Source organism: Staurois parvus, unplaced genomic scaffold (genome assembly GCF_062004578.1).
Source record: "Staurois parvus isolate SC_StPar_1 unplaced genomic scaffold, SC_StPar_1.0 ptg000025l, whole genome shotgun sequence".
NCBI lineage: Eukaryota > Metazoa > Chordata > Amphibia > Anura > Ranidae > Staurois > Staurois parvus.
The window spans coordinates 8,672,448-8,687,596 of record NW_028317821.1 but is presented as its reverse complement, the minus strand read 5'-3'; the positions used below and the strand labels follow the sequence as shown (position 1 = coordinate 8,687,596).

The 15,149-nt window shown below is 42.2% G+C and overlaps 1 protein-coding gene across 2 annotated transcripts in view; it reads left to right on the top strand.

Moving 5' to 3' along the window:
* Window positions 1-15,149, top strand: part of PAH (phenylalanine hydroxylase) — an 83,968-nt gene that overhangs the window by 43,598 nt on the left and 25,221 nt on the right. Inside the window, exons 4-5 of one of the 2 annotated variants that reach the window (XM_089651817.1) lie at window positions 6,489-6,566; window positions 14,137-14,225. In XM_089651817.1, the coding sequence (XP_089507943.1) occupies window positions 6,489-6,566; window positions 14,137-14,225 (167 nt within the window). The remainder of the gene's footprint in view (window positions 1-6,488; window positions 6,567-14,136; window positions 14,226-15,149) is intronic. The other variant, XM_089651818.1, reaches the window with a different exon arrangement.

Sequence of the window (15,149 nt, the reverse complement as noted above, 5' to 3'; positions counted from 1 at the left end):
CTAAACACTGATTGGGAACATGGCATGCTATCTAAGTAGTTATCTATTTATTTTTGGTGGTGGATGCCCTTTAAACTCAAACACTCTCTCAGCAGCATTTGGATTAATATTACATAGTTCTAGCAAGCAAGTCCTATTTAGGGATTTAAATCAATATCGTCACATTGACTCTCCAGCTTTAAAGCTGAAGTTTAGGTATGGAAGATATTTATACAGCTTGGACCAACGTAAGCATATATGCCATACCTGTGGGATCCCTGTGGAAGTTGGAAATCACTTTGTAGGCACTGATGCTCCAGTGATTTCCACTTGCTTCCAGGTCATGCTCTGAGCGGCTGCCCTGTTGTATTGTGAACGCAGGAGGTTAATCACGTTAATCACTCGGTACGGGTGCCATTCAGTGAACACTTTGCAGACACAATGAAAATCAATCAATGATTGGACCAATTGGAGAGGCAGGCTGGTGATATCAGACTACCTCATCCAACCAGAGAACACTTTGCATTCATTTTGAAACTGCAAAGTGTTCTCTGAATGGTGCTCATGCCAAGCGAATGATTTCCTGTGCTGCTCGGGAGGGGACCCAGAAGCTAGCAGCAATCACTGTAGTAGCAGTACCTGTTACAGTGATTTCCAGCTTCCACAGGGATCTCACAGTTATGGCACATACATACTTGCATTGGTCCAACCTGGACTATGTAAAAATTGCCAAACCTAAACTTCAGCTTTAACAGTTTGAATCTCATCAATTATGCATAGCCTGCACTCAGATAATCCTGATATAAATACTTTTGACAGGACAGGAAGCATTGAAGCCAGTGGATCAGCAGGACAGCCAGGCAAATGACATTTTTAAAATTAGCTCAGCAGCCTGCATGCTTCCCTCATGACAGGTTTACAGTAATCAGTTGCTTAGCCTGCATGCTGTGTCTCCACATTTCTAAAAATGTAAGACACACAGTATTATCCAAAAACAAACCTGACAAACAATGTAATGCCCACAAGTGTATTTCTAATTTATATTTTTAAAGCTAAACTATTTCACGTACATAAACATGTCAAGAAATAATTAAGGGCCCATTTACATCAGGTTCAGTGGGATGTGTTTTTGCAAACACCGCAGTACAGTCCAAAATCCATGTTATCTAATGGGCGTATTTCACACCATTGCAATGCAATGCAGTGCAGTGAAAAAAATAAAGCAACCTGCATATTTTTGCAATGTATGATGCATGTAAATGCATGAAAATGTGTGTAAATGCACATCAGTACAGCACACATAAAAGCCCAAAGAAGGAATCGACCTCAAAGGAAATGCAAGCAAACAAGCCCCTAAAACTCTTAGAAAAAATGTACTGGATTTGCATGTAAACACTCATAAATACACACGTTGAATGCGCATGCACAAATGTGCAGTTTCTGGTGTGAATTGGACACTATAATATAGTGTACATCTGAAAGAAATATTTTTCTCTGACATTTTTGTATAATAAATGATAACGGCACCAAAAACACAGGTAGCAGTCGTACATTTTGTGCTACGACGTGTAAAAACCATGCAAAAATGTGGAACGTAAAACGCACTTGGCTCATGTCTAAAATTTGGCACATGAGCTTCTTTTAGGGCATTTTTGGAGCGGAAGGAGTCCCATTCAAATGACTGTTGCCACTCCAACTACGCACTATAAAAATGGAATGCAGTAGTGTTGCTCAAATGTAAACCGGGCCTAAAAGAACTTGAAAAGAAGCCATCCGTGCCTTCTCTGGCTAATTTAAATATGAAGTTATTCATTCTCTAAAATTCCCAAAGTTCATAAGTAGTGATGAGATAAAATTTGGGCTGAACTGTGATCATATTAGGTCGATGTCATCAGCATCCCTACCCATTAAATATGTGTGGCTGTGGGGTGGTGGAATTGACAGTTTTCTGCTGGTTCAGGCCCAACTGGGTATGACACAAACCTTATCTCATTATTATTAATTTGATGTCAGGTTCCAACCTGGGTGGACCTAATGTCACCTGCCACCTCTCCTCCTTGGCCAATCAGAGAAATCCTTGTATTCATTGATAAAATTACAAGGCTTCTCCTGAATGGCGGTGAAGCAATTTAAGTCTGACTCTTTATTTTCAGCAGCAGACAGAACGTAGTCCATACTGCTGCTGGAACACAGATTCATTTGCTGTTTGTAGATACAGAGGAGGTAATCTGCAAAATACTTCCCTTCCTTCAATGGTCCAGCGCTGGCATCACCTAGCCGTGTTTTACTGACTGCTCAGCTGTGTTCTCATTGTCTGGCGCGAGATGACGTCACTCTTGTGCAGGAGGGCAGTCATTCAGGCACACAGGTGCTGTGCCGGTGTAGCGGCAAGATGAGTCCCCCCATGAAGATCGTCTCTGAAACCGTGACATGCGCAGATGCGTCAGGGAGACACATCTTCATGGGGGGACTCATCTTGCCGCTACACCGGTAACTGAGCTCTACTGTGCTACAGTAACTAGTGGGAATTTCTACTACGGCCTGGTTCACACCAAAGCTGTATGCATTTTGTCCATTTTGCAGTATGTTTGCGGCGTGTTTTGCGTCTTTTCTGATGAGTTTTTTAATGCATTTTGCTTTTTTTTTTGTCAGGGGGGCAACTTTTTGCTGGGTAGATTAACAATGCAAAATGCATGGCCTTGTCATATTTTTCCTTTTGTAATCCTCCTTCCTTTTCTATTTCTGTTTGTTTTTGGTGTGGCAGTGGATAGCTGCCTTTGGTTTGAGTTACTGTTGATGTTATGCCAATGTTTTTGTAATTTATGTGCCATTGATAGCCCCTGCGTGGGCGCACCTTTTGCTCTGTTGGTGTTAGAGCACTGATTTCTTTATTTTTTTATGTGCAATTGATGGCCTCTGCATGAGCGTGTCTTGTTGCTCCCGTTGTTTTTTTTAAATGTTTATAAACTAATAAAAAGCATTGAAATACAAAAGTGCAAAATGCATAAAAATGCGTAAAAAATGCACTACGTGCGTTTTCTACAGCATCTCCATTGAAGTCTATTGAACCAAAAACACAATGTTTTGCGTTTAAAAAAGGTCTTGACCATTTCCAAAAACACAGCACCTCAAAAAAAGCATAGATGTGAATGTGACCCATAGGAAACCATGTTAAATGGACTGTAGTGAGTTTCTGTAAAAAGAAAAATGTGCTAAAAATTTGGTGTGAGCCAGGAATTTAAATATTTTATTACATGATCATGTTCTCATCATATTTGATCAGAACATGATCGTGTAATAAAATATCAATACAGTTAAAATAATTCAGCTTAGCGAATTGATCTTACAGTTGCATCACATGGGGTAAAGAAATGAATATATTGGTTCAGCATACAATTCCAGCTTCTAGCACTCTACTGAAACATTTAGCAGCAATGTTTTCATTAGAAGAGGTGGCTCACAAATCATGCAACTAGGACAGTTTAGTTCAACAATTATTGCTAAACAGTGCCATCTTGTGGCTTTTTTGTGAAACAGCACATTTTTTGTGTCAAGTGCGTGACTGTGGTTGGAAAACAGACTGTTCTTGTTGCTGTCTTTTAGTCTAGATTCACACTAATGCAGCTGCGACTTGATCTGATTTTCAGTGCATTTTTTATGTCTTTTTAAATGTGTTTTTCATGATAATGCATTTTTCGTTGGAGAAGGAGACTATACAAAATTCTGCCAAAAATGCACTAAAATGCATTTTACATGCCTTTTTAGGGTATTTCTATTTAAGTCTATAGTGCACAAAATCATGCTTCATCACACCAAAGTAGCACTTGTACCTTCCCCAAAGCTGCATTGCAGTTGCATTGCATTGATGTGAATAGCCACCACTGTAATCAATGTGATTTCCATTGTAACGTCACTCTGTGCGAAATCGCACTCGTGTGAATAAGGCCTTAAGTAAAATGTTCTGCTACAAGCTGACATGCCCAGTAATATATGCTGTTTCATTTTATAGCGATAATTCTGTATGTACCTTTAATGATGATTAGAATGCAGTACACCTTGGATTTATGTATGTGTGTGTGTATGTATGTGTATATATATATATATTAGAATCCAACCAATCCTATGAAAATGATAGCTTTGCTATTAATTGTGATATTGCCCCGCTTTGGTATATGTCTGTGTATTTCATATATATATATATATATATATATATATATATATATATATACACACTATATTTCCAAAGGTATTGGGATGCCTGCCTTTCCTTTACATGCAGTGGGACAAGAGGAGAGCAGAGGGACAGGTGAGAGGCAGTGGTACAGGAGGAGCGCAGAGGAACAGGTGGGGGGCAGCATGGCGGGGGGGCATGGCACAGGATAGGGGCAGCGGGACAGGAGGAGCACCGAGGGACACGTGAGGGGCAGTGGGACAGGAAGAGCGCAGAGGGACAGGTGAGGGTCAGCGTGATGGAGGGCATGGGACAGGATAGGGGCAGCAGGACAGGAGGAGCGCAGAGGGACAGGTGAGGGGCAGTGGGGACAGATGGGGGGTAGTGGGACAATGTGAGGGACAGGAGGGGGGAAGTGGAACAGGTGTGGGGCAGGGTGACAGGTGGTGGCAGCGTGACAGGGGGCAGTGTGACGGATGGGGGGAAATGGGACGGGGGAGGGAAGTATAACAGGTAAGGGGCAGTGTGTCGGGGGGACAGTGAGACAGGAGTGGGGAAGCACCAGTACTCCAAGCACTTACCTGTCCAGCAGGGGCTCCTCCAGATAGTGTCAGCATCACTCAAGGAGGGGCGCCTGTGTTCCATCTCCTCCAGGATCTCCGATGGTGGCTGCAAAAGAGCGGGGGGCTCCTCCACCCTGATCTTGTCCTCTTCTTCTTCCTCCTCTGCTGGCACCTTCTGGCCATCTTGCACATCCCAGCACACACTGACAGCGGCCCTCGGCCCTCACGTGCTCCAAGCGCACACGGGGGATCTGCCCACCACTCCGCTCTCCTCTGCAGCTGGTCCCTTGGCCCAGGTGACCCTCCTTGCATGTACCCTCACCAATGGTGGCCCTGCCTTTTGCCTGGGGGGGCGTGCCTCTCCCCTGTAAACTGCCGCCTTAGGCAAACGCCTTGTTTGCCTCATGGCAGATATGCCCCTGTTTGCACGCACATGAACTTTAATGGCATCCCAGTCTTAATCTGTAAGGTTCAATACTGAGTTGGCCCACCCTTTGCAGATATAACAGTTTCAACTCTTCTGGGAAGGCTGTCCACAAGGTTTAGGAGTGTGTCTATGGGAATTTTTGACCATTCTTCCAGAAGCACATTTGTGAGGTCAGGCACTAATGTCGGATGAGAAAGCTTGGCTCAGTCTCTGCTCTAATTCATCCCAAATGTGTTCTATCGGGTTGAGCTCAGGACTCTGTGCAGGCCAGTCAAGTTCCACCACCCCAAACTTGCTCATCCATGTCTTTATGGACCTTGCTTTGTGCACTGGTGCCCAGTCATGTTGGAACGGGAAGGAGCCATCCCCAAACTGTTCCCACAAAGTTGGGAGCACGAAATTGTCCAAAATGTCTTGGTATGCTGATGCCTTAAGAGTTCCCTTCACTAGACCTAAGGGGCCAAGCCCAAAACCTGAAAAAACAACCCACACCCATAATCCCCCCTCCACCAAACTTTACACTTGGCACAATGCAGTCAGGCAAGTGCTGTTCTCCTGGCAACCAGCAAACCCAGACACGTCCATCGGATTGCCAGACAGAGAAGAGGGATTGATCACTCCAGAGAACATGTCTCCACTGCTCTGAGTCCAGTGGCTGTGTGCTTTACACAACGGCATCCGACTCTTTGCATTGCACTTGGTGATGTAAGGCTTGGATGCAGCTGCTCAACCATGGACACCCATTCCATGAAGCTCTCTATGCACTGTTGTTGTGCTAATCTGAAGGCCACATGAAGTCTGGAGGTCTTTAACTATTGACTCTGCAGACAGTCGGTGACTTCTGCACACTGTGCGCTTTAGCATGTGCTGACCCCGCTCTGTCATTTTACGTGACCTACCACTTGGTGGCTGAGTTGCTGTTGTTCCCAGTTGCTTCCACTGTGTTATAATACCAACAGTTGAGCTTGGAATATTTAGTAGCAATGACCCATTCTTTCACAAATGTTTGTAGAAGCAGTCCGGATGCCTAGGTGCTTGATTTTATACACCTGTGGCCATGGAGGTGATTGGAACACCTGAATCCAATGATTTGGAGGGGTGTCCCAATACTTTTGGCAATATAGTGTATGTGTATATAAAGATATACATATTATATATCAATGTCTGTTATATATGTGTGCATATTATTTAAAATCTTTATTCTTATGAATGCCACCTAGGGCTGTATAATTGAATGTTAATTCAATTCAATGTCTGCTTTTCCCTTTCGTACTGTGTGTGCTTTCTTCATACTTTGTCTGTATGCATTTTGGGTCCTTTCCCTTCCCTCTTATGTACTTGATTCCAGGTGCCACCTCTGCTTTTTTGCTTCATGATGCTTTTGGTTCCTCAGCATCTGTGCTACATCAGAACAATGTGATTTCAAGTGAGTAAGCTTAATTGCTGCTGCTTCCTTTTTGAATGGATATTTTGCATGCAATCATGAGGTTTAAAGATTATTTTAAAAGGCTCAAATATGAACTACTGTATATTAACGCTAGGCTAACAGTTTTACTAGGATAGATAAATAACAAAAGGGATTAAATGCTTGCCATTACTGGAGAAAATACTGCTCCTGGTTTGCTTCAGTGGTTGTCACACATGTGAAGACCTTGGCATTTGACCATGTGATAGAAAAAGAAAGCAGTGTGTACGATCATCTAAGAGTAGAATTTATTAAAAGCAACAGATTAAAATAATATACTCACTCACATGTGGCTCAAAATGACAGATATACTGGGGTTTATTTACTAAAGCTGGAGAGTGCAAAATCAGGCTCACTTCTGCATAGAAACCAATCAGCTTTCAGGTTTTATTGTCAAAACTTAACCACCTTAAGTCCGGACACACCCCTTCCTGTCCAGGCCAATTTTCAGCTTTCAGTGCTATCACACTTTGAATGATAATTGCGCGGTCATGCAACACTGTACCCATATGAATTTTTTAGCATTTTTTGGGGACAGATAAAAGTTTATTTTGGTGGTATTTATTCACCACTGGGATTTTTTTTTTTTCCAAATATAAATGAAAAGTCCCAAAATATTGAAAAAAAGTGTTCTTATAAAATTTTGCAAATAAATAATCTTTCTTCATAAATCTTGGCCAAAATTTATTCAGTTATATTTTTAGTAAAAAAAAAAATAACCCAAATTAATTTATAACCAAAAATTATAATTTATCAAAATTTTTTTTACATTTTTCTTTTTTTTTTATATATATTATTATGTTTTTTTTTTTACATAGTGTCAACCTATCTGTACAGTGTCACCATAGTGACACTGTACTACTTGTGGGGGGTGATTAATTTTTTTTTTTATTTACACTGATTGCTTTTACACCCATAAAGTAAAAGCAATCATTTCTCCTCTCTGGTTGCATTCTTGCAGCCATTGAGAAATACTGTGTTAGCTGTGATTGGTCACAGCTTGTCACATGGTACAAGGCTGTTGTGAATAGCCTTGTACCATGTGATCTCTGTGATCATTCACAGAATTCACACATAGTAAGCAATGATATCAGAAGTGACATTTTGCTTTCTACTATTCATGTGATCACTGATTGGCCAATCAGTGATCACATAATCGAGTCCTCACACAGAGGTCCCGTACAACGACCGGATCGTGGTGTGTAGGGACAGGCAGAACCAATGTGGAGTACACAGCAATATAGAAAAGACAGAAAAAAGGCAGTGGTTCCAGGAAGAGTGGATGGCATCAGGCCCTGTCTATACATTTCAAGGCCGTACACACCCTATTCCCTTCCTGTATAGTTCATTGTGATTCCATGCATATTAGGCTTGAGAAAGGGGCATTTATGGCCCTGAATGCATAGCCATGCCCACATTGACGTCTGACATCATCACACTGGTTCTGCCAGTCACTACACATCTGCAACCGATTCCTGGCATCACTCTGCAGTGCCTGGCTATTTGCCTGGCAAAATCTGCATGTGTTTCACCCACACTGAGCCAGATCCATCCAGAGATGATTCACCATGCAATCTTCTGTGGGATGATGATGATATGCAGAGTGTTGCAGAGGTCAGAGCTGAGAAGGGGTGGAAATATGATGTGGATAAGGGATGCAGAGGTATGGGCCCATGAAAGAGAGCGGAACCCTGCACTCTGTGTGTGGTGTACCCCTGAACCCTGCCCATAGCACACCCCTGATCCATGCACTCTGTACATAGCACACCCCTGATTCCTTTCACCCTGTACGTTCTGCACTCCTATCTCTGCACTCTGTACATAGCACACCCTTTTACCCTGCACTCTGTACTTAACACACCCCTGAATTTTGCACTCTCTGCACAGTGCACCCCTGAATTTTGCACTCTGTGCATAGTGCACTCCTGAACTCTACACTCTGTGTGTAACCTACTCCTGGTATTTAATGCCCCTTTAAAATCCTCCCACTGCAGTTTGACCACACCCACCATTTGATACGGATTGACAGAAAGGGGCATGGATGAGTTTTTTTACCTATTCTCTGAGAAAAGAAGCCCTATGTATTGGTATTATTTAAAGGGACTAAGTTATGATTAACCATCTACACACAAGTTCAGTACACATGGCCTAATGTTGTGTGGGTTTGGATAAAGTGTTGTGCTTCTCCTTGTCCTTCTTTCCCAGCCTAAGAGGTCAACATTGAATGCAAATACAGCTTAAAGCAAATGCTGATTACTTCAATGAGTCCCACAAAACTGTTAGACTCTGAGAGTTTCACTGTCAATTGAAATCAAGTTATTACACAAATGAAGGCAAGCAATTGAAAATGGGAGTATATATTATTTAAAAAACCCCATTCAATTCTTTGATATAATTGGAGCAACAACAGCACAAAAAATAAACCATCTAACAATATATTACTATCTGACCTAATAAAAAAGAACCACTTTTTGTCTTTAGAAAAGCTATTCTATAAAAAGAGTAGCGTAGGACAGTCATGACCAGCCTTAATTACTTTATTGAAAACCATAAAACTCTCAATGTCCTACAAATCCTGAACAGTGTGTAGGGTAGGTTACCACAGTCTTCAAGAAGGTAAGGTTAGAAGAATACCATAAAGGTACAATTATATTGATATCTGGTTACTGGGAAGGGAACGGACTAGATTATTTATAATTCTGATGAAGAATCAGAGAATAGTGTTTGTACCTGGATACAAAGAAAACAAACACAGTGCATTATCGTAAAAAATATTTATTGGAAGGATAAAAAGTAAATATCGTTCTCACAATTGACATACAGGACAAAGGCACAGCACACTAAACAGCGGTGTCCAATCCATACTGCATATAAGTCCATAAATGGAACCCTGGACTTCCAACAGACTAACGCGTTTCGAGGACTCTTCCTCAGAGCCAACAAACTGAGAGTCTGTACCTCTCTTATATACTGTATAGTGTTTGTACCACCAGGTTTGTACCACTTGGCCACTATACAACAATGCAGAGCCATTAAGGCCTAATGAACCCCATGAGATGGCTGTCTATTACTGGTAAGAATGAAATAAAAGCAGTATATATACACTTCAGGTAGAGGGGTGAGGAAAAAAATTACTATATAATAAAGCGTTATAAAGATAAAGTACCATTTTTACACTTTAATAACTGAAATCTCATTACATAATCATAATTTAAAGGACAACTGTACTTGTGGCTTTTAATCTCAGTATTTGTGATGATCTTACATATCAGCCTTGCCTAAACTTTTAAATTTCCACTGTATACCACTGAATCGAGTCATGCTAAAAAGCTATATGATGGTGTCACATTGCCTAATGGATTCTCCAAAATTTCCAAACAAATAATTAGTGTAGCTGCAAGACAGTGACACCATCGACATGACCTTGTACAACATATTTGTACATGTTTGTACATTTAGCATACTTAAGGAGTAGGGGAGGGCAAGGGTGTCTAGAGCCCTAGGATATAGTGTCTTAGGATGGACTAATAGGAAATTATCCCAGTCTGTCATCTCTTACCTTAATAGTCTATACCCAATAAAGTAGGTAACATATTCTCACTATATGGTGTTTTGTGCTTTTGCTAAATACAACTTCATATTTCAGACAATGTCTGTGATCACAAGCTCTTTATGTCTTTTTGGTAGAATCTGAAAGAATTAAATTAATCAGTTTAATCACACAACAGATCATAATTGCTTCTGTTTAGACTGGGCAAATCCGTTTAAGCCTAGAGTTAGTCACTAATAAAAAACAAAAACCAGCACAAGGAATGTTACTTAGGCAGGCCATAGATGATGTGATTTTTTTTTTATTCTGCAACCATGGGTTGCAGGAAAGAAAATTGCTGGAATCCCTTCCACAGCACTATTGTGTGTTGGAGCCTTTCCTGCCCGCAGAACACAATAATTACTGCTGCTGGCTATAGCTAAAGGCAGTAACGGCATGCAAAAATCAACAGGCTGGTTGTACCTAAGTCAATAGATGGATCAACCAGCCTGCCCATAGATGATCGAATCTTAGCAGGTCCCTGCTGAACTGGCTGATATTTGATCCATCTATGTCCAGCTTTACAGTAAATAAGATGTATCCATTATACTGCTGGCACCTGCAGTACCTGAAATCTTCCTCCTCCAATCCTCTCCAACCCAGCTGTTGTAATCTTCCATTGCAGCAGGGGTTAATAGAGCTGACAGACCTGTGACAGGTACTCATCAAAAGTACCGACTGTGCCCGCCCTTTCTGCTGTTCCTCTCCATTCGTAGGAGCTGTAGCTTCTATGAATGAGATGCAATCTATGAATGGGGGACCAGCTGATGAATGAAAGGTCCGCCTGCTCCATTCATAGAATGAGTTTCGGTTTAAATTTGTACTCCAAGCAAGTATAAAAAAACAAAAATTAAAGTGTATATAATCCCTAAATCTGTTTTTTAAGCATGTTTGACATCATGCCTTGCTAAGTACAGTTTGTCCAAGCACATTTTTTGTGAATCAATTGCAAATTTTTTGTACCTAGAGATCTCGCCCATGTAGCACTACCACTGAGGAGTCTCTAGAGATTTGGGTCCCCCTATAGTCCTGCACAGCCAGGCAACACACATCTTCCACAGACTTGCATTTCAGAGACAGTAAAACAGTCCTTGAGCTTGGTTTTTATGTTTTATTAGGAGAATTGATTTTGGATAGGGAAAGGGGTGTATGAGATGCCCAAGGGAACTGACACTGAGGACAAACTCCTTAGCAACTATGTACAAGTCCATATAAGAGTTCTCTTCTTGGAGAGCTCTCCAGCGTCTCCTGGTGTACCACCCCGAACCCCAGATAGTTCTCTTCTAGCCAGCTGTCTGGAGAAATCTCTGGGCAAGGGGATCCAGTGCCTGCCACTTTAAGATGAGACAGTCCCAGGTAAGGAGCTAATCAGGTTTCCTACCAGTATGCTCTTTTCCCCTTAACTGGCCCAGGGGATGTAGGATTACTCACTCAGTCTCTTGTGAGCTGGTGTAGGTGGGTGGCTGACTTCAGGGCTTCTGCTGGGCTGGCTCCATTCATGGCTCCACAGGTGGTCCTCGCTCTGGGGGGCCAGTGAGGCTGAGTGTTCCTCCTGTCTAGGTCCCAGCCTGTAGGTAGGCCCCTTCTCACTGGGCCCCCTCCTAGGCTCTTGCATCTCATCCTTCTTCACATCTTCCATCTGAGCTCTCCTGCTCCTGAACAGGCTCAGTAACAGTTAAAGGCTGTCTAAAGGCTCCATGCCAAGTCACCTGCTTTGTATTGACCAAGGTCCTCTAAATGTGTAGGCCAGCCCCTCCTCACTCCCACCCACCACTTCTAGAATCTTCTCCAAGATTCTAGAGCATGGGGAGGTATCAAGGAACCAACCTGCAGAGCCTCTCAGCCCAAACCCAAATTTGACGCCTCTATAACCCAGGCTGCTGCTCAGTCTCTCTATCTAAAAAAAAAAAAGAATCAGCTAGCTCCCCCTAGCTAACTTGGAGGGTGCTATACCAATAAAAGTATTTCCTGTAAAAGACAGACACTAGGTCACTGCTTTGTAATTAGGAGCAGTGTTGGCTGTCTAATGTGTGCATGTATCTTCAGTTGGATGTTGGGCTGCCTATCTGAACCCACAGCAGGCTGATAGCTCTGCTGCTAATTGCAAGGCAATAGCTTATTGACACAATCCTTCCAGCAAAAATCCTGTTAATGGCAGGATCTCTAGGTTAGAAAGTTTGCAGCAGGTTCACAAAGAAGATTTGCTTAAGAAATATGTACTCAGTGGGGATTATTTACTAAAGCTGGGGAGTGCAAAATCAGGCTTACTTCTGCAAAGAAACTAATCAGTTTCTAGGTTTTATTGCAAAAGCTTAATTGAACAAGTTGAGGTTAGAAGCTGATTGGTTTCTATGCAGAAGTGAGCTTGATTTTGCACTCTCTAGCTTTAGTAAATGAACCACAGGTAGCCTAACACACTCAGAAGGAGATTTAGGGTTTATATACACCTAATACAGCTCTGTAATATTTAATACATCATTACATATTTTTTAATGCAAGCAGAGTAAGTACCTTAATTTGCTATGTTTTCAGCTTCTTCAGTCCCCTGTACAGAAGAACAGCTCAAAAAGAGAGGAAAAAGCAGCACAAGAAGCAATTCAACTCTGATGTGCTGATGGAAAATGCTGTTAGGAGGATAGAGCAGAGTAAGGGAAAGATGAGCTTATCAGTATGCTACTTCCCTTTCACTATCTAGTTGCAGGCTGGGGGAGGGGAAGAGTAACCTAAAGCTGGATTTTCACTAGTAGATTTTTACATTGTAACATTGTAAGAACGTCCATTCATTTTTCTAATCATTAGCAGAGTCAAATTGATGTTAGTTTTGGACCACAGTGGCAATAAAATTCAAAGGGGCATGATGGAAATTGTTTCTTAAAGAGGAACTCCACCCAAAAGGGGAAGTTCCACTTTAAGGACTGCTCCACCGCTCCCCATTAAGGATTGGCACCTTTGGGGGGCAAGGGGGAGCGCGTACCCAAATTTGACAGGTACCCGCTCCCACTTTCGGTCTAGGCGATCGGAAACAGAAGGTGTCCTCCCTCCCCATAGTCTTGTGGGACACGTGACAGGTCCCAGAAGACTACAGGACTATTAATGAAGCGCAGTGGGCAGTGGGTGCCCACACGGAAAATGCTGGCCTCCTGGAATACAGGACGGCTGTTGAAATGGGCTGCAAGGGACACACCACGGGACCGAGGGACAGGTAAGTGGCTGTTTTTTAAAAGTCAGCAGCTACAGTTTTTGTAGCTGCTGACTTTTATTTTTTGACAGGGTGAGTGGAACTCCGCTTTAAATGTACAAATTTCTAACTGTATTTTGTTTTCATTCAGTAAAGTCCGTTCATTCCAAAATCGAATGTTTACGGCAAAGAAAATCTTGAACTACTTTCGAAATTACTTTAAATATACTGAGAATTTTCAAACAGATTTTTGTTCAAAATTCCACTAGTGTATACTCAGCTTTACAGCAGCAGCTACTAAGCCAGAGAGGTCTGTTCTGTACAGCTGGGTTGTGTAAATCTTGGGACTGGATCGACATGAATATAAATCCTTTGGCTGATAAGAAGGCTCGCATATATTTATTTCATCTGTGTATTTCAGTATTTACTGGATTTCAGCTTTAATTATTTGTTTATTCATTTTGTATGATAGATTATTATGGGTATGTAACATCATACATTTTCATAATAAAAGTATGGTTTCAAATATTTATTTTATACTGCACACTAATATTCACATTCATTAAATGTGTGCGATCGAGAAGTTTGAGAGTTAGGGAGGACTTTAGAAGGTATGTGTGCCAGGCACCCATTCTAGCTCTCAGCGCCTACAATACAAATTACTGAAATATGTTTTGAGAGTATCATATAAAACAGATGTGAAAAATGTCAGACTGCCTTGTGCTTTGTCATCTTGTGATAACCTGTTATGTAATTCATTTTAGTCCCATGGTTTCCAAGGACCATTCAGGATCTGGACAAATTTGCAAATCAGATTCTAAGCTATGGAGCAGAGCTCGATGCAGATCATCCTGTGAGTGCAATGGTTTATTTTGTAAATACATTTAACAATTATAATACTGTATATTCCTAAAATACATATAACAGTATATTACATTTTTTTCTTATATTATTTGATAAATATATCTGGGGATACATTTATCAAAGTAAATGCATTTAACGATATAATCACACACCTACTGAGCGACATATCAGACTGGATGTCGCTCCACTTCCTTAAATTGAACCTCTCCAAAACCGAGTTTCTTGTCTTCCCCCCAGCCCGGACACCACCCCCCATTGACTTCTCCGTCACATCCAACAACGCTACCATCAAACCCGCCCTGCAGGCCAGAGTACTTGGTGTCATTCTGGACTCAAACCTATCCTTTCAACCCCAAGTCCAATCTTTAACAAACTCGTGCAGATTCCACCTCCGCAACATCGCCAAAATCCGCACGTTCCTAACCCCAGAAACCACTAAACAGCTCATCCACTCCCTCATCATATCATGACTCGACTACTGCAACTCCCTCCTCACTGGCCTGCCTCGCCGCTGGCTATCCCCGCTTCAGTCCATCCTGAATACGGCTGCCAGACTCATTCACCTTTCCAACCGCTCTGTATCCGCCACCCCCCTCTGCCAATCCCTCCACTGGCTTCCGATTGCACAACGGATCAAATTCAAAATCCTAACGCTAACGTACAAAGCTGTCCACCATACTGCCCCGAACTACATCACTGACCTAATATCCAAGTACCGCCCAGCACGCACACTCCGCTCCTCACAAGACCTCCTTCTCTCTAGTTCCCTGGTATCCTCCTCCCATGCCCGCCTCCAGGACTTCTCCAGGGTGTCACCCATCCTCTGGAACTCCCTGCCCCAACCCATCAGATTATCACCTACTCTCCTCTCCTTTAGGCGCACCCTGAAAACCCATCTCTTCAGGGAAGCCTA